The 19,310-nt window shown below is 34.7% G+C and overlaps 1 protein-coding gene across 6 annotated transcripts; it reads right to left on the bottom strand.

The window, feature by feature from the left end:
• Positions 1-6,957: 6,957 nt before the first annotated feature.
• LOC105773723 (probable LRR receptor-like serine/threonine-protein kinase RFK1) lies at positions 6,958-18,835 on the bottom strand. Of its 6 annotated transcripts, none has more exons than XM_052632378.1 (25): positions 18,503-18,835; positions 18,142-18,201; positions 17,678-17,849; positions 17,220-17,291; positions 17,043-17,111; positions 16,903-16,974; positions 16,612-16,683; positions 16,423-16,494; positions 16,266-16,337; positions 16,093-16,164; positions 15,916-15,987; positions 15,752-15,823; positions 14,862-14,930; positions 14,488-14,553; positions 14,236-14,298; positions 14,100-14,147; positions 13,920-13,963; positions 9,630-10,021; positions 9,341-9,539; positions 9,040-9,183; positions 8,579-8,694; positions 8,293-8,503; positions 7,920-8,157; positions 7,660-7,810; positions 6,958-7,551 (listed from the first exon to the last, which is right to left on the bottom strand). In XM_052632378.1, exons 3-25 carry the CDS (start codon positions 17,818-17,820, stop codon positions 7,177-7,179), a joined length of 2,904 nt encoding a protein of 967 aa, XP_052488338.1. In that variant the 5' UTR covers positions 17,821-17,849; positions 18,142-18,201; positions 18,503-18,835; the 3' UTR covers positions 6,958-7,176. The 6 variants fall into 6 exon arrangements, with proteins under 6 accessions (XP_052488338.1, XP_052488340.1, XP_052488336.1 ...); XM_052632380.1 differs by having other exon boundaries at positions 17,686-17,849; positions 18,503-18,834; XM_052632376.1 differs by lacking the exon at positions 18,142-18,201.
• Between the last annotated feature and the right edge of the window lie 475 nt (positions 18,836-19,310).

The following is a 19,310-nucleotide window of genomic DNA, read 5'->3' as shown; positions in this document are numbered from 1 at the left end:
TGTTGGACGATAGTGGATATAAATTATAAGGGTTACATATTATTTTATAATGGATAAAATGGTAATTTATGTGTTAACATATGATTAAATAAAAATAAAACATAAAAAAAGAAGAAAAAAACCACATGCATTCATCTTTATGTTCACCGAATGTACAAAGATAAAAGAAAAAGAAAAGAAAGCTAGGGTTCGACTTTGTGTGTCTTCAATTGAGCTATGTTTTTGCTTCGGTTTTTGATAATTTCTACGTTTTTAATATCGTTGCCATGAAATTTACAAAGCCCATGCTTTAATTTTTTTATTTTGATGAATATTTTGAGTATTTCCATTGATGAGTTGATGGGTTTTGTGATGTTAGTTGATGAAATATGAGAGATATGTTTTGGATTAACATATTTTGTATTGGAGTTTTTGATGAATTTGAGTAATTGAGGCTAAATTGTAAAAATAATAAATTGAGGTACTAAAATGTGAAATAAATGAAATGCATGGACTTTTATGAGCATGGGTAATATTCGGCCTAAGCATGGTGTGTGAAAATTTTGCATGTTTTGTATTTTGTACAATTTGGACTAAATTGTAAAAATGTTAAATGTCAGGGGCAAAATGGTAATTTACTCATTTATGTGTTTTGGACTGAATTGAATGAAATTATGTTGAATAAGTTTAATTTTAATATGTTTAGATCAAGAATTAAAGAAATCGGACTTGGATCGGGGGAAAACTAAAGTCATCGATTAATCGTTTCGTTTCGATTATCGTTGTCCGAGGTAAGTTTACAAGCAAATAGACATTGTAAATTTTAAATAAATACTAGTTATATATTGCTGAAATGAAATATGCAAAAATATATATATGATAGTCAAATGTGTATATGTTTGAGAAGCATGAATAGATGTGAATGTGATTTGTTGATATTTAGCACTGAGTGTGCGAGTATAAAATAGCTAAGGTTATACGAATGGCACTAACTGTGCGAAACTAAAACGACGATGTGTGAATAATGGGCACTAAGTGTGCGATATCGAGACTAATTTGGTTTAATGCGAGGACACTAAGTGTGCGATTTCATTATGGCATTCATCTAATTATTGAGCACTAATTGTGCGGATCCAATGAATGATAAAAAGGTGATCAAACGAGTTAATATATCGAGTTCTAAAGTGGTAAATGTGATATATAAATACATGTTATTACAGGTATGTAATAAGTTAAATACTATAAGATAACAAGGTATGTTGGCTACTTGATTTGCAATACAAATTATATATGATGCAAATGAAGGTATACGTGTGTATGAAAGTCTATATTCAGCCAAATGGTAAGTATATGTGATATCGTAATTGGGATTTATATGCATTTATTTATGAAAGAATACATTCGGTAAAGAGTGTGCATGTGACTTGAAAGTGAAAAATAACTATGTTATTATTTACATGTGTATTAGGCCAAGTTGAATTTGATTCATAGTTACATGTTTGATATTTAAATTTTGCAAACTTGAATGTGTATACATGAATATGATAGCATTATTCGGTTTTGTTATATTGAATTATTAATGTCATTGAATCATTCATTTGCTTATGACTTACTAAGCTGTGACAGCTTATTGTGTATGTGTGTTTGCTTTGGTTTTGGATCACTCCCTCAGAAACCACACTGTCCACACCGTGACATTTCTACTCTACATAGGTTGAAATGAGTGGGTGAGCTTCAACAAGCTCAGTGAATGCAAAGAATTTCCACAATGCAAACATATCATCATGTAACACAACCAATCATTTACTCACAAGTACCATATTCTTAAGTCTAACATATTATAGTATTAAATCATGCATCATCTAATAGTTCATTCTCATAACGCATACATACTCATTGAAGCATAGAACATATTTCACACAATTACATACATATGATAAATTAGCACTTGAGTTATGAAACATATAGTGGGCTCTATCATCACACATTGAATACACGAATCTCCTTTACACCACATAGACTCATAGAGTCAAACATGTCCCAAAAGTGAAGCATATAGCTAACACACTCCTCATTTCCCCTCACATGTCTCGTTGAATGGAGCTTAGCTCGCATTCTCTTATCCCTCCAAACATGTCCTAGGGCCTCAATACCCAAAACCACTGTACATATAAGTGAGTACTAACAATCCTATGGCATGCCAACTATATCCAATGGTTTCAAGATCACAAGGCTAAAATATCCGAAAACAATCACATATCACTTACCGGTTATCCATGCACTACCACTGTCAAATAGCATATTTTTCAAAACGCTATCATAGTCATATAGCATATAAGTTTCGTGTATATAACTGCACTTAACACAATAGTCACTATATCCATATATCACCTTTCATGCACAATACATAACCACATAATCACAACACAATTATGGATTCAAGAAATATTACACTCATAACTTAGAGTAGGGGTTTAGGTTACATCTAAATTCCCAAATAACACATGACTCATGCCTACGAGTAGCAATTCCATACACTCACCACTTTATGCTTTTGGCGAAAAACCAAAAGCTCAACTAATGCTTCCCTAGCTCGTAGCAAGCTCTAATGAATCGAGGCTTTAGACACAAAAATCATACAATAACCACAGTCAAATAACAAGAAAAATTCACTCAACCCAACTAAAACACAAGCTTTAAGCTAAGTTCCCATGTAACTTAAACTATTAACATAACAAACTTTAAATTCTAATATCTTTGTCTGTACTCGATATTTTTGCCTAAAATTAGTTCTTTCCATCTAATTTATCATTTACGCCTAATTTGCAACCTTCAAACTAGACAAATCTCTCAATTGATGGTATTGACATTTTTCGACATCTTTTAGGTAATTTTCACAAAATTCATTAAAATATGAGAAATCATTAACGAAACTTCAGGGTAAGTTTAAAAACCTTCTATCATGCTGAAACAAGTTGAAAAATACTTTGAAACCAGGTTTTTTATGCAAAATCCTAAAATTCACCATTAATGACTCGATTTTTGGCTCTTATTTAAAACATGCGACTTGAGGTCTAATAATTCAGTTTTAAAGACTAGATATCATGAGAAAATCATATGAATTTGAAATGTTACCTTTGATAGAAGATTAGATGAGTTTTAACACAACTTCAAAAAACCCACGTTTGGAGAAGATGAAATCTATAAAGTTGTGGGTGCTTTTCTTGAAGATTTATGATGGTAAATGACTTGGGAATAATAGGAAATCAACGTATTGTGGTTTGGGAATCAAAAATCAATTGAAATAGCAAGGGGAAAATAAGGGACAACAAGCTTGGTGTTTAGAAAAACCTATCATGAAAACAAACCTGGGAAGGGGGTTTTTAAGTTCAATTTGAAAAACTGGTTAAATTGCTACATAAATGCTGACCGTTTTGACTTTTTTCCAAATCAGTTCCTTTTCTAAAATTGAAGACATTTAATACTCATTTCCAAAAATTGACAACTTTATGAAAACCATTGTCGAAAACATTATCGAGTACCAACCTTACGAAATTTTGAGCTCATATAGGCCAAAATTCCTAAAATACCCCTAAAAATCCTAAGCTCTATTTTGTGGTGTGACATAAACCGCATCAAGTGTCGCCTTGACGCAATGAAGGATCAAATCTCAAATGTCCTCGCTATATTGCAAAGCGGTCACTTCCACCACCCTTCGCCATGTTAAACATACACAAGGAGCACATTTGACCATTCTCTTTCTTGTTATTTGATTATTCCACATTGAGGACATGTGGGCTAAGTAGGGGGATTTGTAGGACATATCATGCTATTATTTGTTCTTCACTGCATGTGTTAATTCCTATACTGAGATTATTTCATAATTTGTTTAAAATTGAGCCTTTAATTCTTATGCTTAGTTAATTCAAATGATCGAAGGATTCATGAATAATTGTTCATTACTTAGTTTAATTGACAAGTGTTTTCTAGAATTGAAAATATTATGGTTAAATCAACATCCCATGAAAATGTTAGTTCTTTAAACTTGCTTAATAAAAGTATTTGTATCTCATTTTAGTCATTTTATTTTATGTTAAAAAATATATATTATATATACAACTATGCTGATGGCTTAGTTATGAGTGAAGATTTTGAAAATGTGACCAAATTGAGTAACTCGGATGAGGTGCTTAGGTTGTCATCTCACCTCGCGTCAAAATATCTGAGTGACGAACCGAAACTTGCAAACACTCCACTAACCGAGCTACCATGAGTAGGGAAAAATAATCCATTTGGAGACATATCAAATTGAGTAACCGGGGTCAGGTGCTTGGGTTGTCATCTCATCTTGCGTAAAAAGCTTCGACTATGTCCCAAACTTGTTGAATAATTTGATTGAGAACAATGGCTTTACAAGTTTGATTAAGCTTCAGTTTAGTGAAATGGTTGATTTTGCATATTGTTAGAATTTTATAAACACTTGTTGGTTAAACTGAATAAATTTCTATTCATGTTACACCTAAATTGTTTGCATTGCGCATGGTTGTTGAATGAGACTTGATTTCAGGAAAAATTATTGAATGGTTTCTAGTATGGGAATGCACAGCATGCTTGAAGACAAGCATCGACTAAGTAGGGGGAATTCTATATCATGTTATTTTTATATGTTTAAGGTGCCTAATTTTGGTCATTTTTTTAATAGAATGCTACTAAGCTTGTGATTTCTTGCTTAAATTTTATCAGAGACGTAATTGGAGTGCCGAATTTTTAAAAAAAAAAAAGCAACAATCAGACTAAATTGGAACAAAAAGAAAGTTGGGAGTTGACTTGAAAATTACAAAATTATTTTTTTAGGCTGATAAAAAAATATCAAACTTTGACTTTGACAAATTCTATATTTAGAAATTATGATATTGTGGTTGGTTGTTAAGCATGATTCTAAGAGTAAATCATGTGAAATTCTTTCTTTGAGAGGTGTATATCAAGGCTTGTAATTGTGGCATTAGAACACCCTAAAATTTAAAAGGCAATTAGCACATTCTTGCGTCATTGGCATTTAAGCATTCTGTCATTTCTCTTCTCTTTTTAAATTTTGGTGCAATTGCCCTTTTAGTCCTCTCCCTTCTTCACCCATTATCTTTCATTGAAACCCACTCTCATAATCCAATCAAGTTTTATTAATTTTATGCTCAACTAATCTTTGTTTAGCTTTCGGCCAGTTATTATTCCGATTGAGAATCATGATAAATGAACCCACACTAAAACCTTACAGCACGATATTCATTATCTCTCCAGAATATAGGATAGTTACAATCGTCCCTTAAAGTTAATTCAATTTCAACTCAAAAGGTGCACGTTGAGTTGGAATAGTTTGCCGTATAGTTGGAAAAATGAGACGACCATTTGTCGCATTCTAGTTCCCACGAACAAATTAACGGGTCCAGGTGGGAAAAAGTCAATTGGATTCTGTCAATAGAGATAGTGATTGGATTTAAACGACTCACGCGGTTGAAGTTATTAATTCGAGTTGGGCTCTTCTAAATCGCAAGGCTATCGATATCTTAAATTGCAGACGTGTGTTACTTGGTTAGATAGTCGATAATGGTTCGTTTGCAAGGCGAACCAAAATCAACTACATAAGGAAGAGTTGGAGGTTAAGTTGTCATTGATCACTATAACCAGCTTATCATTTGGAAGGAAATTTTCACTTTCAAGGATCGACTCGAGTCTAGAATATTCCGAGTCTAAGGCTAAGAATTCGCACATTTGATTATCTAATTTAATTTCGGTTATTTAATTTTTCATTTATAATTCAATTATTATTTTGTTCTATTTATATTTTAACCCTGACCAACTAAAACCCCCTTCGTGTTATTTTCAGCACAGCACGTTATAAGTCGTGGGTACGACAGCTGCCACAACTTTGGAATCTGGTCACGGAAAAAACGATATTAGGAATCCAATCCCTATGGAATCGATCTTATTTTTCTATACTGTTTAATTTAGTTAGAGCGTAAGAAATTTATATTTAGTGACATCGACAGCTATTAAATTTATGAAGAAGTGAAGTAAAAAGAAGCCAAAGATATAAAAGGTTTGAAAGCAAGTGATTCTACCCTTTTTTCTTCTTTTTTTTTACCTATGTAAAATAGAATGTCGATAATGGCAATGTATCGCAAAGAAAAATAGAACACAGATTTTACGTGGAAACCCTTTAAGGAAAAAAATCACGGGCAGAAGAGAAGAAAATTTACCAAGTTAAATTTGAATTATTACAAGGAGTATAGACTGCGTTTATTTATAGGTTTAGAAAACCATATTCGAATTTATAGGTTTAAATTCGAATTATTTCTTGTGCAGCCTGTATCATACGACAGGGGTCGGACCCAGTTGCAACCCCAATCCAATATCTTGCTTATTGAGAATTTACGACGGTGAAAGTTACAATCTATCGTAAATCCCTCTATCTTACCACTTATATTTTATTTTAATAAAAATTTAGATCACAAGTCTAGCAATCTAAATATATTGGTGTTTGTGTTTTCATAAACAATAGATACTTTTTAAAGTCAAATCAAGTCAAATGGGGAGTACTACTCTTAACAGGTTGTCAAACAGAACTTTTCTGAAAGACATAAATGAGATCTAATTTAAAGTGCTATCCCCACTAAGATATTTCTTACAAAGGTCATTGAATACTTGTCGGTTCCCCTATAAGTCGTAAAGCTGATCAAAGAGATCCATACTGTTTTATCTTTTATGGGGGCTCATGAAAATTCAAACTTCAAATGTCAAATCAATGGAATTGTGCAGCAAGTGAAAAATGGATATGCAGCAATGAATTTCCTTGAAATTTCTTCTTTTGACTCAGCATGATTGTTTACACTTCTAATGACTAGTTACCAGGATGGCCAACTACAATGTTGATGTTCTATAATTGGGCGGGGGGAGGGGGAGATTAAAACTAGAAGAGCAGCATGCATCAAAATTTTCAATTGAATTCATAAAATTATATTAAATCAATCAAATTCATAAGGTGATACTGAAACTGTCACAACCAGAGAAAGAATGAATGGGACTATTTACATTCTAAGGGCTGCCGGATTCTTGCAGGCAACAGACCTGTTGATCAAGGTAGGTAGCTCTTGGAGAGAAAAGTCGTTCAACTAGCATGCAACTGCAAAGGGGTGCTCACTACTATTGACAAAATCCTGAATCTGGTTTGATTTCATTGGAGCTATTAGATGTAGATGAAGAGTAGAAGGAATGAACACTGGTTGAATTTTGGGTCTGGCTTCTACTGTGATCTTCCTTCTGTTGCTGCAGATCTCTCATGGCCTTGAACCTTAAATCTTCAGTAAAGCTGCTTGGTTCTGGTATTGGGTCAGGAACACTCGTTCGCCCTTCAAGCATGTTTACCACCTCGGACATTGTAGGCCTAAGTGATGCAGATGCATTTGTGCACAACAGAGCTACTTTAACCATGAGTTGCACTTCTTCTTTTTTGACTTCGGACCTTAACCTCTCATCAAGAAGTGCTATAAAGTTCCCCGATTGTAGCAAATGGCATGCCTGCAATACAGAATAATATACAGATATTTGGTGTTACATTCCAGTATAGAAGAAATCTGCAAACTAGTACACAAAGTGGTCCATCAAAAGAAGAAAGAAGGCAAGTACCCAGTCCAAGAGACAAACAAACTTTTTGCTTGGCATGAAGTTATTGGTGTTCTTCCCACTAACGAGTTCCGTTGTTAGAACTCCGAAACTATATACATCTGCTTTGTGTGTCAGGTGGCCCCATAATGCATATTCTGGTGCCATATATCCTCTGCACAATAAAATACTGATGTTTTATGCAAAGCACGGTCTTTACGCAAGTCACTTAGTAGTCATAAAGAGGAGGAAGTTTGGTGACTACTAAACATTAGGGAACTCACATGGTTCCAGCAACTCGGGTGGTGATGTGGGTCTTCTCCTCTTCATCAAGCCTAGCCAATCCAAAGTCTGATATTTTAGGGTTTAAGTCACTATCGAGAAGCACATTAGTAGCTTTAATGTCTCTGTGAACAATCTTGAGTCTTGATTCTTCATGCAGAAAAGCCAGACCTTTAGCTATACCAATACAGATCCGAAGCCTCGTAGGCCAGTCTAGTTCAAGCTGATTATTTTCTGAACCTACATATCATGCCAAGAAAGTATAACTTGTATTAAATTTTATCCATGTGAAACACGACATTAGTTAATAATGTCTTAATTCTTTAATCGTTACAAAGAGTGAAAAAAAGGATGAGAGCATGATGCAGGACTCACCAAACAAAGCACGGGCAAGGCTATTGTTTTCCATGTACTCATACACCAGTAGCAATTGATCCCCTTCAACACAAAATCCATGAAGCTTGACAAGATTTGGGTGTTGTAAACACGATATCATCCCAATCTCATTCAGAAATTCACGATTTCCTTGCCGTGATTTAGAGGAGAGCTGCTTTACTGCAATCCTGGTTCCATCAGATAACTGACCCTGAATCCCGAACTTTATTAGAATAAAGTAAATATTAGTAATAACAGGACCGTCATATAGCATTTGGCTAGGCACCTTGTACACGGGACCAAAACCTCCTTCTCCAATCTTGTTTGCAGGATCAAAGTCATCAGTGGCAACTTTAATCTGTTTCAAAGTGAAATTCCCCGATGACGAGTCTTCTTTGGTATCTGTCCAAAAAAGCGCTCCTTATTATCTACACGAGTATTGACTAAAAAAAGAACTTCCTTTCGACTTTCAGTTGCTTACTATCTAATTCTATCATTTTCATGACAGGTAATTTAATTGCATCATTGACGAAAAAGCTACACTAAATCAAACGGATGAAGGACCTTGCTATTTCGCTCACTGTTCCTGCAATTGATTTATTTAAAAGGAAACGGGGGAAAAGGTGGAATAACTCCACTTAACTGGGAAGTATACAAGAGAGTTCCACCAGTAGAAATGTAGAAAGTCTGTAAATGCAAAGAATTAATTTCTAAGTAACACATCACCAACAGAATTAGAGGATGTACCTTCTTTCCGCCAATATTTCACAAGCAAATGGCCTTTCCACCAAAGAATTCCCAGTGTGAAGAGGACAAGGCATGATCCTAGAACCCCAACAACAATGGCATATGAAGATCCATTGTTTTTTCTTTTTGAGCAAGGTTTAGAATCTGCCCAACACGGCAATGTTAATTAATAAGGCAGAACGAAAAAAAGGCTAGCAGAAATCTTTTAAAGAAAGTTTGTGTTCGTTTATATGTTTTTCAGGGAATGGGGACTCAAATTAAAAAATGCAGGGGCGAGGAAAGACTATGCAAGCAGGTATACCAGATATTACAGAAATAGCTGATACAAGTGGCCCATAGGCACTTCTTTGAGGAATCCTTGTTGTTCCTTTGCCATCCCAGAAGAATCGAATCGCCAAGAAATTAGTTGTCACACTTACATTTGAAATTTGTTTAACTAAAGGCTTTAGTGAACCCTTTGCCTCTGATTCAATATTGAAGTCTTTCCACACTAATTTTTCCTGTGACGGTTGAGGTTAATGTACCCACAATTTACTCCAAAAAAGGGAAAAAAAAAAAAAAAGTCTTCAAAAGCATGTTTAACTGATCACCTGAACATAAATGTCAAATATGCGCCTACCAAGGCTGTTATATGCTTCATCTGGAGTAAACTGTAACTCGGCAAAATTGAAAGTTATGGTGTAATTTCCATTCTCTAAGCAATAATGGAAATAAGTGAGAGATATTGGAGCTCTGCGAGCTGTTGTGTACAGTTCTGAGATGTTTGACAATGGCTTTGATACGGTGTAACGTGTATTTTGGAAATCATTGTCATCCATGAAGTCTCCAGTGCTACTAAATCCCCAATAAGTATCTTCTTTAATATAATATTTTGCTGCACCACCTTCAACATCACCATCTCCTTCATATAATATGTTTGTTTTATGTTCCTTGATCCTTGTGCCCTTTCCACCACAATTAACATGTAAACAATTTGAATCTGCTACAAATCAAATAATCAGTATTAAAGAAAGAAATAAGCTAAGTAATATATTTAAGGAATACAACATAAAGCCATTCTTGTACAGCTATGGTACTGTTTCATGAAATTTTGTACCAAACTCAGCACCATTGTGAATCTTTAATCTGATTGTTCTATAAATACATTGCTCCTTGGTGAATATCAACTTGGACTAATCAATTATCTATTAGTTTATTTTACTGTGTTCTTCATGTATATTAGTGTTTCAAGGCTGCAACTATTTTTTTTTTTTAAAAAAAGACCAAGTGCTAGGAAGATTTGTTAGCTTGTTAGTAGGAGTAGGAGTTGTTAGCTTGTTAGTAGGAGTAGCAATTTGAATTTATTTTTTATTGAGGTTGTTACTTAGGACTTGTATACAAGGGCTGTTTTGCTAATCAATTAAATCATCCCTTCATTCATATTTTGTTCTATGCTTCAATTAGTTCTTTGCTAAACCAACAGTGGTATCGAGAGCTATTTTTCTTGAGGGACCTATGAGAAAAGTTTTGTGAGAGTTCTGAGAGAAAATTTGAGAGATACACCTGTGAGGTTTTTGAGGAAAATGAAATCGAGATCGAGTAACCTATCCATCTTAACCCCACCTATGTTTGATGGAGAGAATTATCAAGCATGGGCCGTGAGAATGCAAGCATACATAGAGGGTTGTGATTATTGGGAAGCTGTCGAGGAAGACGATGAGGTGACTCCACTTCCCAACAATCCAACTATGAACCAGATCAAAATGCACAAGGAGAGAACCACCAGGAAGGCTAAGGCAAAGTCTTGTCTTTATGTTTCGATTTCAACAGTCATATTCAATAGAATTATGGCTTTTGGATCAGCAAAGGAGATATGGAACTACCTCAAGGCTGAGTATCAAGGAGATGAGAGGATCAAGAGCATGAAGGTGTTGAACTTGATCAGAGAATTCAAGAGGCTACAAATGAAGGAGTCTAAGTCAATCAAAGAATACTCGGACAAGCTGATAGATATTGCCAACAAGGTAAGAGTTCTTGGGATTGATCTCTCTGATTGATTCTAGACTGGTGTAGAAAATACTTGTCTCTGTGCCTGAGAAATATGAAGCAACTATAGCCTCTTTTGATAACACTAAAAACTTGACTTAGTTGAGAGTAATGGAGTTGATCAATGCTTTACAGGCACAAGAGCAAAGGAGACTAATGAGGCAGGAAGGAAGTATAGAAAGAGCTTTGAAGGCTAAGATGCAGCAAAGTGAAAGAAGAAAGGACCAAAAGTGGAATGGGAAGAAGAGTGGTGGTGGTAGTGGTTCAGAAACTACTCCAAAAGGTAATGGTACTGGAAACTCTCACAAGTATTCTTCATGTAAGTTTTGTGGAAAACAGAATCATCCTCATTTCAGGTGTTGGAGAAGGCCAGATGTGAAGTGCAAAAGGTGTAACTCAATGGAGCACATTGAAAGGTTTTGCAAGGAATCAAAAAATCAGCAACAAAGTGGAGCACATGTTGCAGTTAAAGAAGAAGAGGAACAACTATTTGTTGTCACTCGCTTCTCATCAAGTACTCCATGTGAAAATTGGTTAGTTGATAGTGGTTGCACCAATCACATAACTTGTGATGAGAAGTTGTTTAAAGCTCTTGACAGGTCATTGAAGCCAAGAGTAAGGATAGGAAATGGAGAATACCTAGAAGTGAAAGGAAAAGGCATAGTAGCAATAGAGAACTGTGTTGAAACTAAGTTGATCAGATGTTTTGTTCGTGCTTGAGATTGATCAAAACTTGTTAAGTGTAGGGCAATTGGTAGAAAAGGGATTCAAGGTAATGTTTGAAGAAGGAATGCGTCTAATCCTTGACTCTTGTGGCAATGTATTGTTCAGGATCAAGATGCAAAAGAAGAGTTTCTCATTGAATCCACTCGAGGAGGAGCAAGTGGCATCCAAGTGTCAAGTCAGTGACTTTGAATCGTGGCATAAGAGGTTAGGGCACTTTCATCACAAAGGTTTGCAGTTCATGAAGAAAAATGAAATGGCAATTGGGCTACCAATTTTGGAGGAGTTAAATTTGAGATGCAAAGCTTGCTTGACTGGCAAACAAACAAGGTTGCCTTTCAAAAACTTAACTTGAAGAGCCAAAGAGAAGTTGCAATTGATTCACACTGATTTGTGCGGTCCACAAGCAACTCCTTCATTGAATGGTAGCAGATATTTCATTATATTTATTGATGCTTTTACCAGAATGTGCTGGATTTATTTTATGAAGCAAAAATCTGATGTTGCTGATGTGTTTTTTAAGTATAAAAGATGGGTTGAGAATCAAAGTGGTTGTAAGATTCAGGTTGTCAGATCTGATAATGGGAAAAATATACCTCACAAAGGTTCAATACTTTCTGTGAGGAGGCTGGGATAGAGCATCAACTCACTGCTCCCTACTCTCCACAACATAACAGAGTTAGTGAAAGGAAAAACAGGACCATTATGGAAATGACTAGGTGCATGCTGCATGAGAAGTCCCTACCTAAGGAGTTTTGGGCGGAGGCAACTAACACAGTTGTATTTTTGCTAAATAGATTGTCTACAAGGGTATTGGAGAAAAAAACACCCTAGCTTGGTTTGAAATGAAGCCAACTCTGAAGAATTTGAAGGTATTTGGTTGTTTATGTTTCTATCATGTTCCACAAGTTAAAAAGGGACAAGTTGGGAGAAAAAACTGAGCATGGAATATTTGTTGGTTATAGTTTGGTGTCAAAAGTCTATAGAATCTATCAACCTCAAACAAGGAAGATGATTGTGAGTAGAGATGTTCAGTTCCTAGAAGATGAGCAGTGGGATTGGACAAGTGATGCAGAAGAACAAAAACAAGAGTTCTCTCTTAATCCTAATGAACTGGTGGATGATACACCAATTATAGGTACAAGATCATTGAGCGAAGTTTATCAAAGGTGCAGTGTAACTATTTTTGAACCTGCAGGGTATGAGGAAGCCAAAGATGATAAGGAGTGGATGGAGGCAATGAGGAAGAGTTGGGTATGATAGAGAAAAACCAAACATGAGAACTAGTTGAGAGGCCTGCAAACAAAAAGGTGATTGGAGTTAAGCGAGTTTTCAGAACCAAACTTAACCCTGATGGCTCAATGAACAAGTATAAGGCCAAATTGGTGGTGAAAGGATATGCACAGGTTTGGGGAGTTGATTTTTCTGAAACTTTTGCTCCTGAGGCAAGAATGGACACAATTAGGATGCTTTTGGCTATGTCAGCTCAACAAGGTTGGAGGGCGTTTCAATTAGATGTGAAGTCGGCACTCCTGAACGGAGTATTGAGCGAAGAAATATATGTTGAGCAACCAGAACTCAAAAGTGTCATACATTGTTGGTTTAGCAAAGAACTAATTGAAGCATAGATTGTTGGTTTAGCAAAGTGTCATACATTGTTGTTCTATGCTTCAATTAGTTCTTTGCTAAACCAACAATGTATGACACTTTCTCTATTAATAGTATGTCCAGATAAAGTATAAAGAAATTCTACGAAAAAGTTTACTGATGACTTTTCAAAAACCTTAACTTAGAAACTCTGTGACCTCAAAACAAATAACTATTTTTCGTATCCTTTATCCAATTTTCCAACTCATACAATTATGTGACAAAATTTACTTCTTTATCAATAAAAGTTAATAGGGTGCATATAAGTTATAAACTAGTTTTTGTACATCTTGCTGTCTTTTTAAAATGAGATAAGAAACGCTAAGAGAGAGATGACACTAATCATCACAACACTGATTCACTTCATATGAAAGAAACCTGGGTAAAAAGCTAAAATACACGTGGTCAATCCAATAAAGTAAAGGGTTGAGCGGACTAAATTACTGGCAGTTCACTTATTCCTACTCCTGAAGGAGACAACTTACATTGAGGACACGTGAAATCCTTCTTGCATGGAAGAGCTCCCCTCCTGTTAAAGAATTTGAGAACTGAAAATAATTAGCGAAATCTTTGAACAGTACAAACAAAAGATCTTCCTTATGAAGCCACCAAACATTTTAAGGGAAAAATAAGAAAGGGGGAAGAAAGGGAAAGAAAACTCTTACAAGTTGTTCCTTGATGAAGAACTACAAAACAAATTTAAGTTCAGATTCCTAAGGACAAAAGACGAGATACTTGTTAGTTCTACATCATATCAAAGATGAAAGTATAAAGGAAAGACTAAAACAAAAGTAGTCTAACATGTTCTCCTGACAAACAGGTTTTTCAGGGCCTTGCCATTCAAAGTTATTGTATGAAAGATCGCTGCATCCAAGCATGGAGAATCAGTATAAATTTCCAAAGAAAAGATCAGAATGAACTTAAATAACACCATTTGATTATTCAGAGATTCTTCTTTTTGCTCTTCTTTTTTCCCTTTTGGGTTTTTACGAGCAGTGCCCTCAGACAACGGAATAAATGGAAATGTGATAAGTATCACAGGCAGAAACATACATGCTACTTCCTTGCTTCAGTATAGAATCTGGAACATCTCCGCTTAGCATATTGCCACTTAAAAAGCTAATAAAAAACCACACCAGATGGTCAGTATTTCCTATCAATCATGATAAGAGAAAAGAATCAACTTCAAAATAAAATTTTAATTTCCCATATCAATGTCAGTTTTTAAGTGACTCGAAACTGGACAAATTTAACACTAGATCTCAGTTATGATTGCTCTTATCCTATCTTTTTGCATACACCTATATTTTCTACCTTCTACGATAAAGAAGTTAAAAATGCTTATTCAGAATCTTAAAACAATCCTTTTTCTGCAATGAAGTCCAAAAGTTAGTAAAATGCAGCCACAATTTCAAATTTATACTTACACAAATCTTAGACGATCTGAACTTATCCTGGTTGGAATTTTCCCAACTAACTTGTTGAAACTGAGATCCCTGTTGCAATGGTGAGATAATTTTAGTGCCCAAAATTTCAAACATGATTTTGCAAACTAGGAGTCTCAATGAATCAGTTACAAACTTGCTTTTTGAATCAAAAGGATATAAGTTCATTGCAGGCAATAACTTGGCGATAGAATATCTATTCAAGAAGGATCTTGAGGTAGACGTTAACCAAATAAATAATAAAGAACTCTACTCCAGAATATTACGTCCAAAGAAAGTAATAGGACTAAGGCATGAACTTCACTTTCATATACATGTCTAGATCTATTTTCCTCAGTTAAAAATAAAAGCAAACTAGTTCTAAAACCAAGAAACACAGAAACCAGACATGTTATTGTTGACATGCCACCAATTCTAGAACTGCCTGATATCTTGGGCTTTTAAGCTATCTTAGACCATTATAACTGACATCCCAAATTCATCATCTAAGTGTTAATTAAATACTAAGCACCCTTTGGCCTAGTGATATATTCTTATTTATAAACCTGATGCTCTACAAATTTCTAAGCATAAAGACCGTGACGTTTTCAGCAGAAGATTTGCAGTCCTTCAAGTGTAGAATGAATAACTTCTCTGCAGCCAAAGTTTGAACAATGGCCACTTTACAGCATGATGGTAGAGAACAATTTAACTATGGTTGTCAACCAAATGTTACTGAGGCTATAGTTTTAGTTTCTTAGAAAGAGAATGACGGACTTGTCTACCAGAATCAAAGAACAATTACAACTTTAGTTTCTTAAAAAGGAAGTGAATGCAAATAGAGGAAGGCAAGGACACTTCATGCCCTAGAACCTTGCAGTTGTTTTACTTACAACATTTCCAGATTCTTCATTGCCCAAATGTAATCAGGGATCTCTCCAGAAATGTTGCAACTCCTCAAAACCCTGCAAAAATATAACAGGCTTAGGTTCAGTCAAAATGGATCATATACAGATGGCACCTTCAAAATAATTGATAATGTGAGCACTAAACATACAATGTTACTAGGCCTTTCATGTCTCTGAGCACAGGAAAATCCTGACTTGGCCCACTTATATCACTAATCCTCCTGCGCAAAAGATAAGTACAACATTTGCAATCCCATCAGTGAAAAAAAAAGCTAGTTGTGCAATATTAAGTCAATGACTGCAAGTAAAGGACGCATTATACTCACAGCACAAGTAAATTTCTCAAAGGAGATAGGCTCACAGGTATTGGTCCCGTGAGCCCGCTTGCATGCATTTCTCTGCAATAATTCCAAATAAACAAGTAAAAATGTAAGAAAACGGATATATGCATATGTACATATATTAAAAATCTGAATTTTATTTTAACTAACAAGCTTACAGTCTGCTGAGTTGTTCCCAGTTTAGTATGAAACCAGGTATTGTTCCATTGAAATTGTTATCATTTATCCTACTGCAATAGACAACAAAATGCTGTTGGTCCTATGAACATATCGAGGTACATGGTTTAAAGTACAGGCAAATTTGAAGAAACTTACAGATCAGTTAGATTTTTTAGTAGACTAAACGTCACTGGCAAATTTCCAGTTAATTGATTGGAGGAGAGCATCCTGAAATTAACATAAACGTAAAAAAGATGAAAACAAATCATTTAATGTTGATGACGGGCAAGTAAAGTAATTAACTGATTGTACAAGAGCATCCTGAAATACTGGGTTTTCCCTTACAATGTAGTCAAGTTCACTAAATTCCCAAGTTCAGGTGGTACAGGACCCGAAAATTGGTTTGCTTCAAGACTCCTGATTAAGAAAGGATCAAACATCCTTCATAAATTTCCTACTGAGTGAAAAAGAAAGATGAAAAAAGCTATAATTTTGTAGGATATATAGCTATACATATAAAAAATGCAGAGTTTGCTATTTTGATTTTGCATTGTACCTTCTTTCTAGGACTACAATCTTCATAACATCCTCAAAATATTAACTAAAATATACAAATAACTCAAGTTCTGAACATACAGATATGTGAGAGTGGTAATATTTCCCAGGTACTTCGGAATTTCCCCTGACAAGCGATTTACTAGAAGAGAGCTGCACAAAAACTTCAGGTTAATATACCATATGAACAAAAAACTATGTTAAAAGTTTCAAAAACTTACATAGAAGTCAACTTCATTGAAGCCCATTCAATTGGAATGGTACCATTTAGGTAGTTGTAAGCAAAGTCACTGATAAAAAAGTAAGATTACTTAGGACAGTTATCTACTATTGCTGTAGATTATATAATCAGTATGTACAATATAAACATCATAGTTAATCATTTCAAGAGCTCTTACATTTCCCGAAGGTAAGGAAGCTTAACCAGTTGAGGGGGGAGTATTCCAGGAAGGTTATAACCTTTGATCGCTCTAAAATACATAAGCCAAGATGTATTAGTACAACAACGACAAAAAGAAACAGATACTGATGGCCCTAAAAGCTTCACTAAAGAAACCATAAACTACATAAATTACTGAAATAGATACTCAAATAGCTTTACTGCAGTCATTGATTTTAAGGTTGTCTGCAGATGTGAATATCAAAACCATGCCTCAAAAGGAGAATCCATGCAAATATAAGCTACTTCGATTACAACAGCCAAAACTGCCCTCAAATGTTGTCATTGACAACCCCCTCAGATTCACTTTAGTTAGAAATTGCCATGCATAAACATACTGGACTCATGGAATAATTCACCTAATCAGATCAAAGAATTAAATGTAAATTAGCTAGTAACAAGATGAAGGAATAATACATCCTTACGACATGACAAACAGTGCCATCCGCCTCACATTCGCAAGAGATCTCATGCTCGGAATTTTTTGGCGGCACTAGCGTTACCCCAACCATTTCAATTTCACAGGAATCACCAATAAATTTCCAGTATGTGGAGCCCATTGCAGTAGTAATCTCTTCCAAAGCATCAACTAGAAGACATTCATAGTTCCATAAGCATCGCAGCAATATATATGAATGTAAAAATGAACAAAAGCATCTTAATTGGATCAGCATTTTAATTTGTAAACCTATAAACTGGATAAGAAGGGAAGGAAAATATTAGGATTAACTGCTTAAACCAAAACATTTCAATCACCCATAACATTAGTTCACACTCAGCGGTCAAAACCAAAAGCCTATTCATCATTGACTCAATATTTATGACTTTGATTCCTTGTGGACTATAGACAATTCAATACCTCAGGCACAAGTATCACTTACTGATAAGCTTTTGAAGAAAATGGAAGTTTTAGTGTCATTATGAGCATGAAAGAAGGGTACCTAAGCGAAAAAACAGTAGTTAATACCAACTACTTTCACCATAATCATATACTTTGTAATGAACCCAAGGAATTTAAAGCAGCAAGATCCTATAAGATTCCAGCTTAGAGATAAGTTCCTGCAATGGGTTTTAATTTGAGGAACATCCAACAAAAATTAAACCAAGTAAAAACTTAAATCCATTTCCACTTCCCTTTCATTTTAACCAGCGAACCCCCAAAAAAAAAACATATTCCCACACTATCTCATCAACCAAATAAAAACTACACTACTAAAAATCAGATCTTGAACTCTGACTCACCTTCTTCTTCGGGCACCTTCGACTCAGAATATCTAAGCAAGCTGAAACAACCCATTGCAATGATCCAGAAGACAAAAAGCTTCTTGGTAACCATGATGACCGTTACTTTCAAAGAAACTATGAAAAGCAGCTCTATTAGAGTTCGACCCCCTTGAAAATGTAGATTAAGAAGCTAGTGTTTGTAATTATAATAGTGCAAGTAAAGTTGGAGACTTGACAAATCCAAAAAACCCCAGAAATCGAGATACTGGGATGTATATTACAGAAAGTAGATACTGGGAAAGTAAAAAATACATTTGGTATATACTGAACTGTTAATTACATGAAAAAGGAATATTTTTTCCGGAAATTTTGGGATCTTTTTAACAGGGTAGGAATGTCTTAATCGTTTTTAATTGATATTTATTCTATTTTATTTGCTGCAGTAAGTTCACGTTTTTTATATTTCCATAAGAAAGATTTGCTGTTTAAGTTAAAAGAAGCAGCCATGAATGAGTTTTAGCACGAAACGACCTTTTGGGGTTGCTAAGCTTCCTTTTCTTTGGACTAATTTATGTATGTATATTGTCTCCATTAATTAAACAGAAGAGAAGTCGAAAAATAGGCTAATACTTTGAATCATATGGTCTAAAGTTAGGCAAGGATGATTGTTACCAAACCTTTTTTTTTTAAGTACTAAGTTTTTGTTTTGATTGCTTAATTAAAAAATTTACAATTTGATCATTGAATTTATTTGAAAGTTTTTATTTAAGTTATTAAAAAATTTTTTAAAAAAAAGTATTTAAGTCACTGAGTTATTAAGTTTTTT

The sequence above is a fragment of the Gossypium raimondii genome, chromosome 6 (assembly GCF_025698545.1).
Source record: "Gossypium raimondii isolate GPD5lz chromosome 6, ASM2569854v1, whole genome shotgun sequence".
Taxonomy (NCBI): Eukaryota; Viridiplantae; Streptophyta; class Magnoliopsida; order Malvales; family Malvaceae; genus Gossypium; species Gossypium raimondii.
The sequence above is the reverse complement of the archived record's forward strand: the minus strand, read 5'-3'. Positions and strand labels throughout refer to the sequence as shown.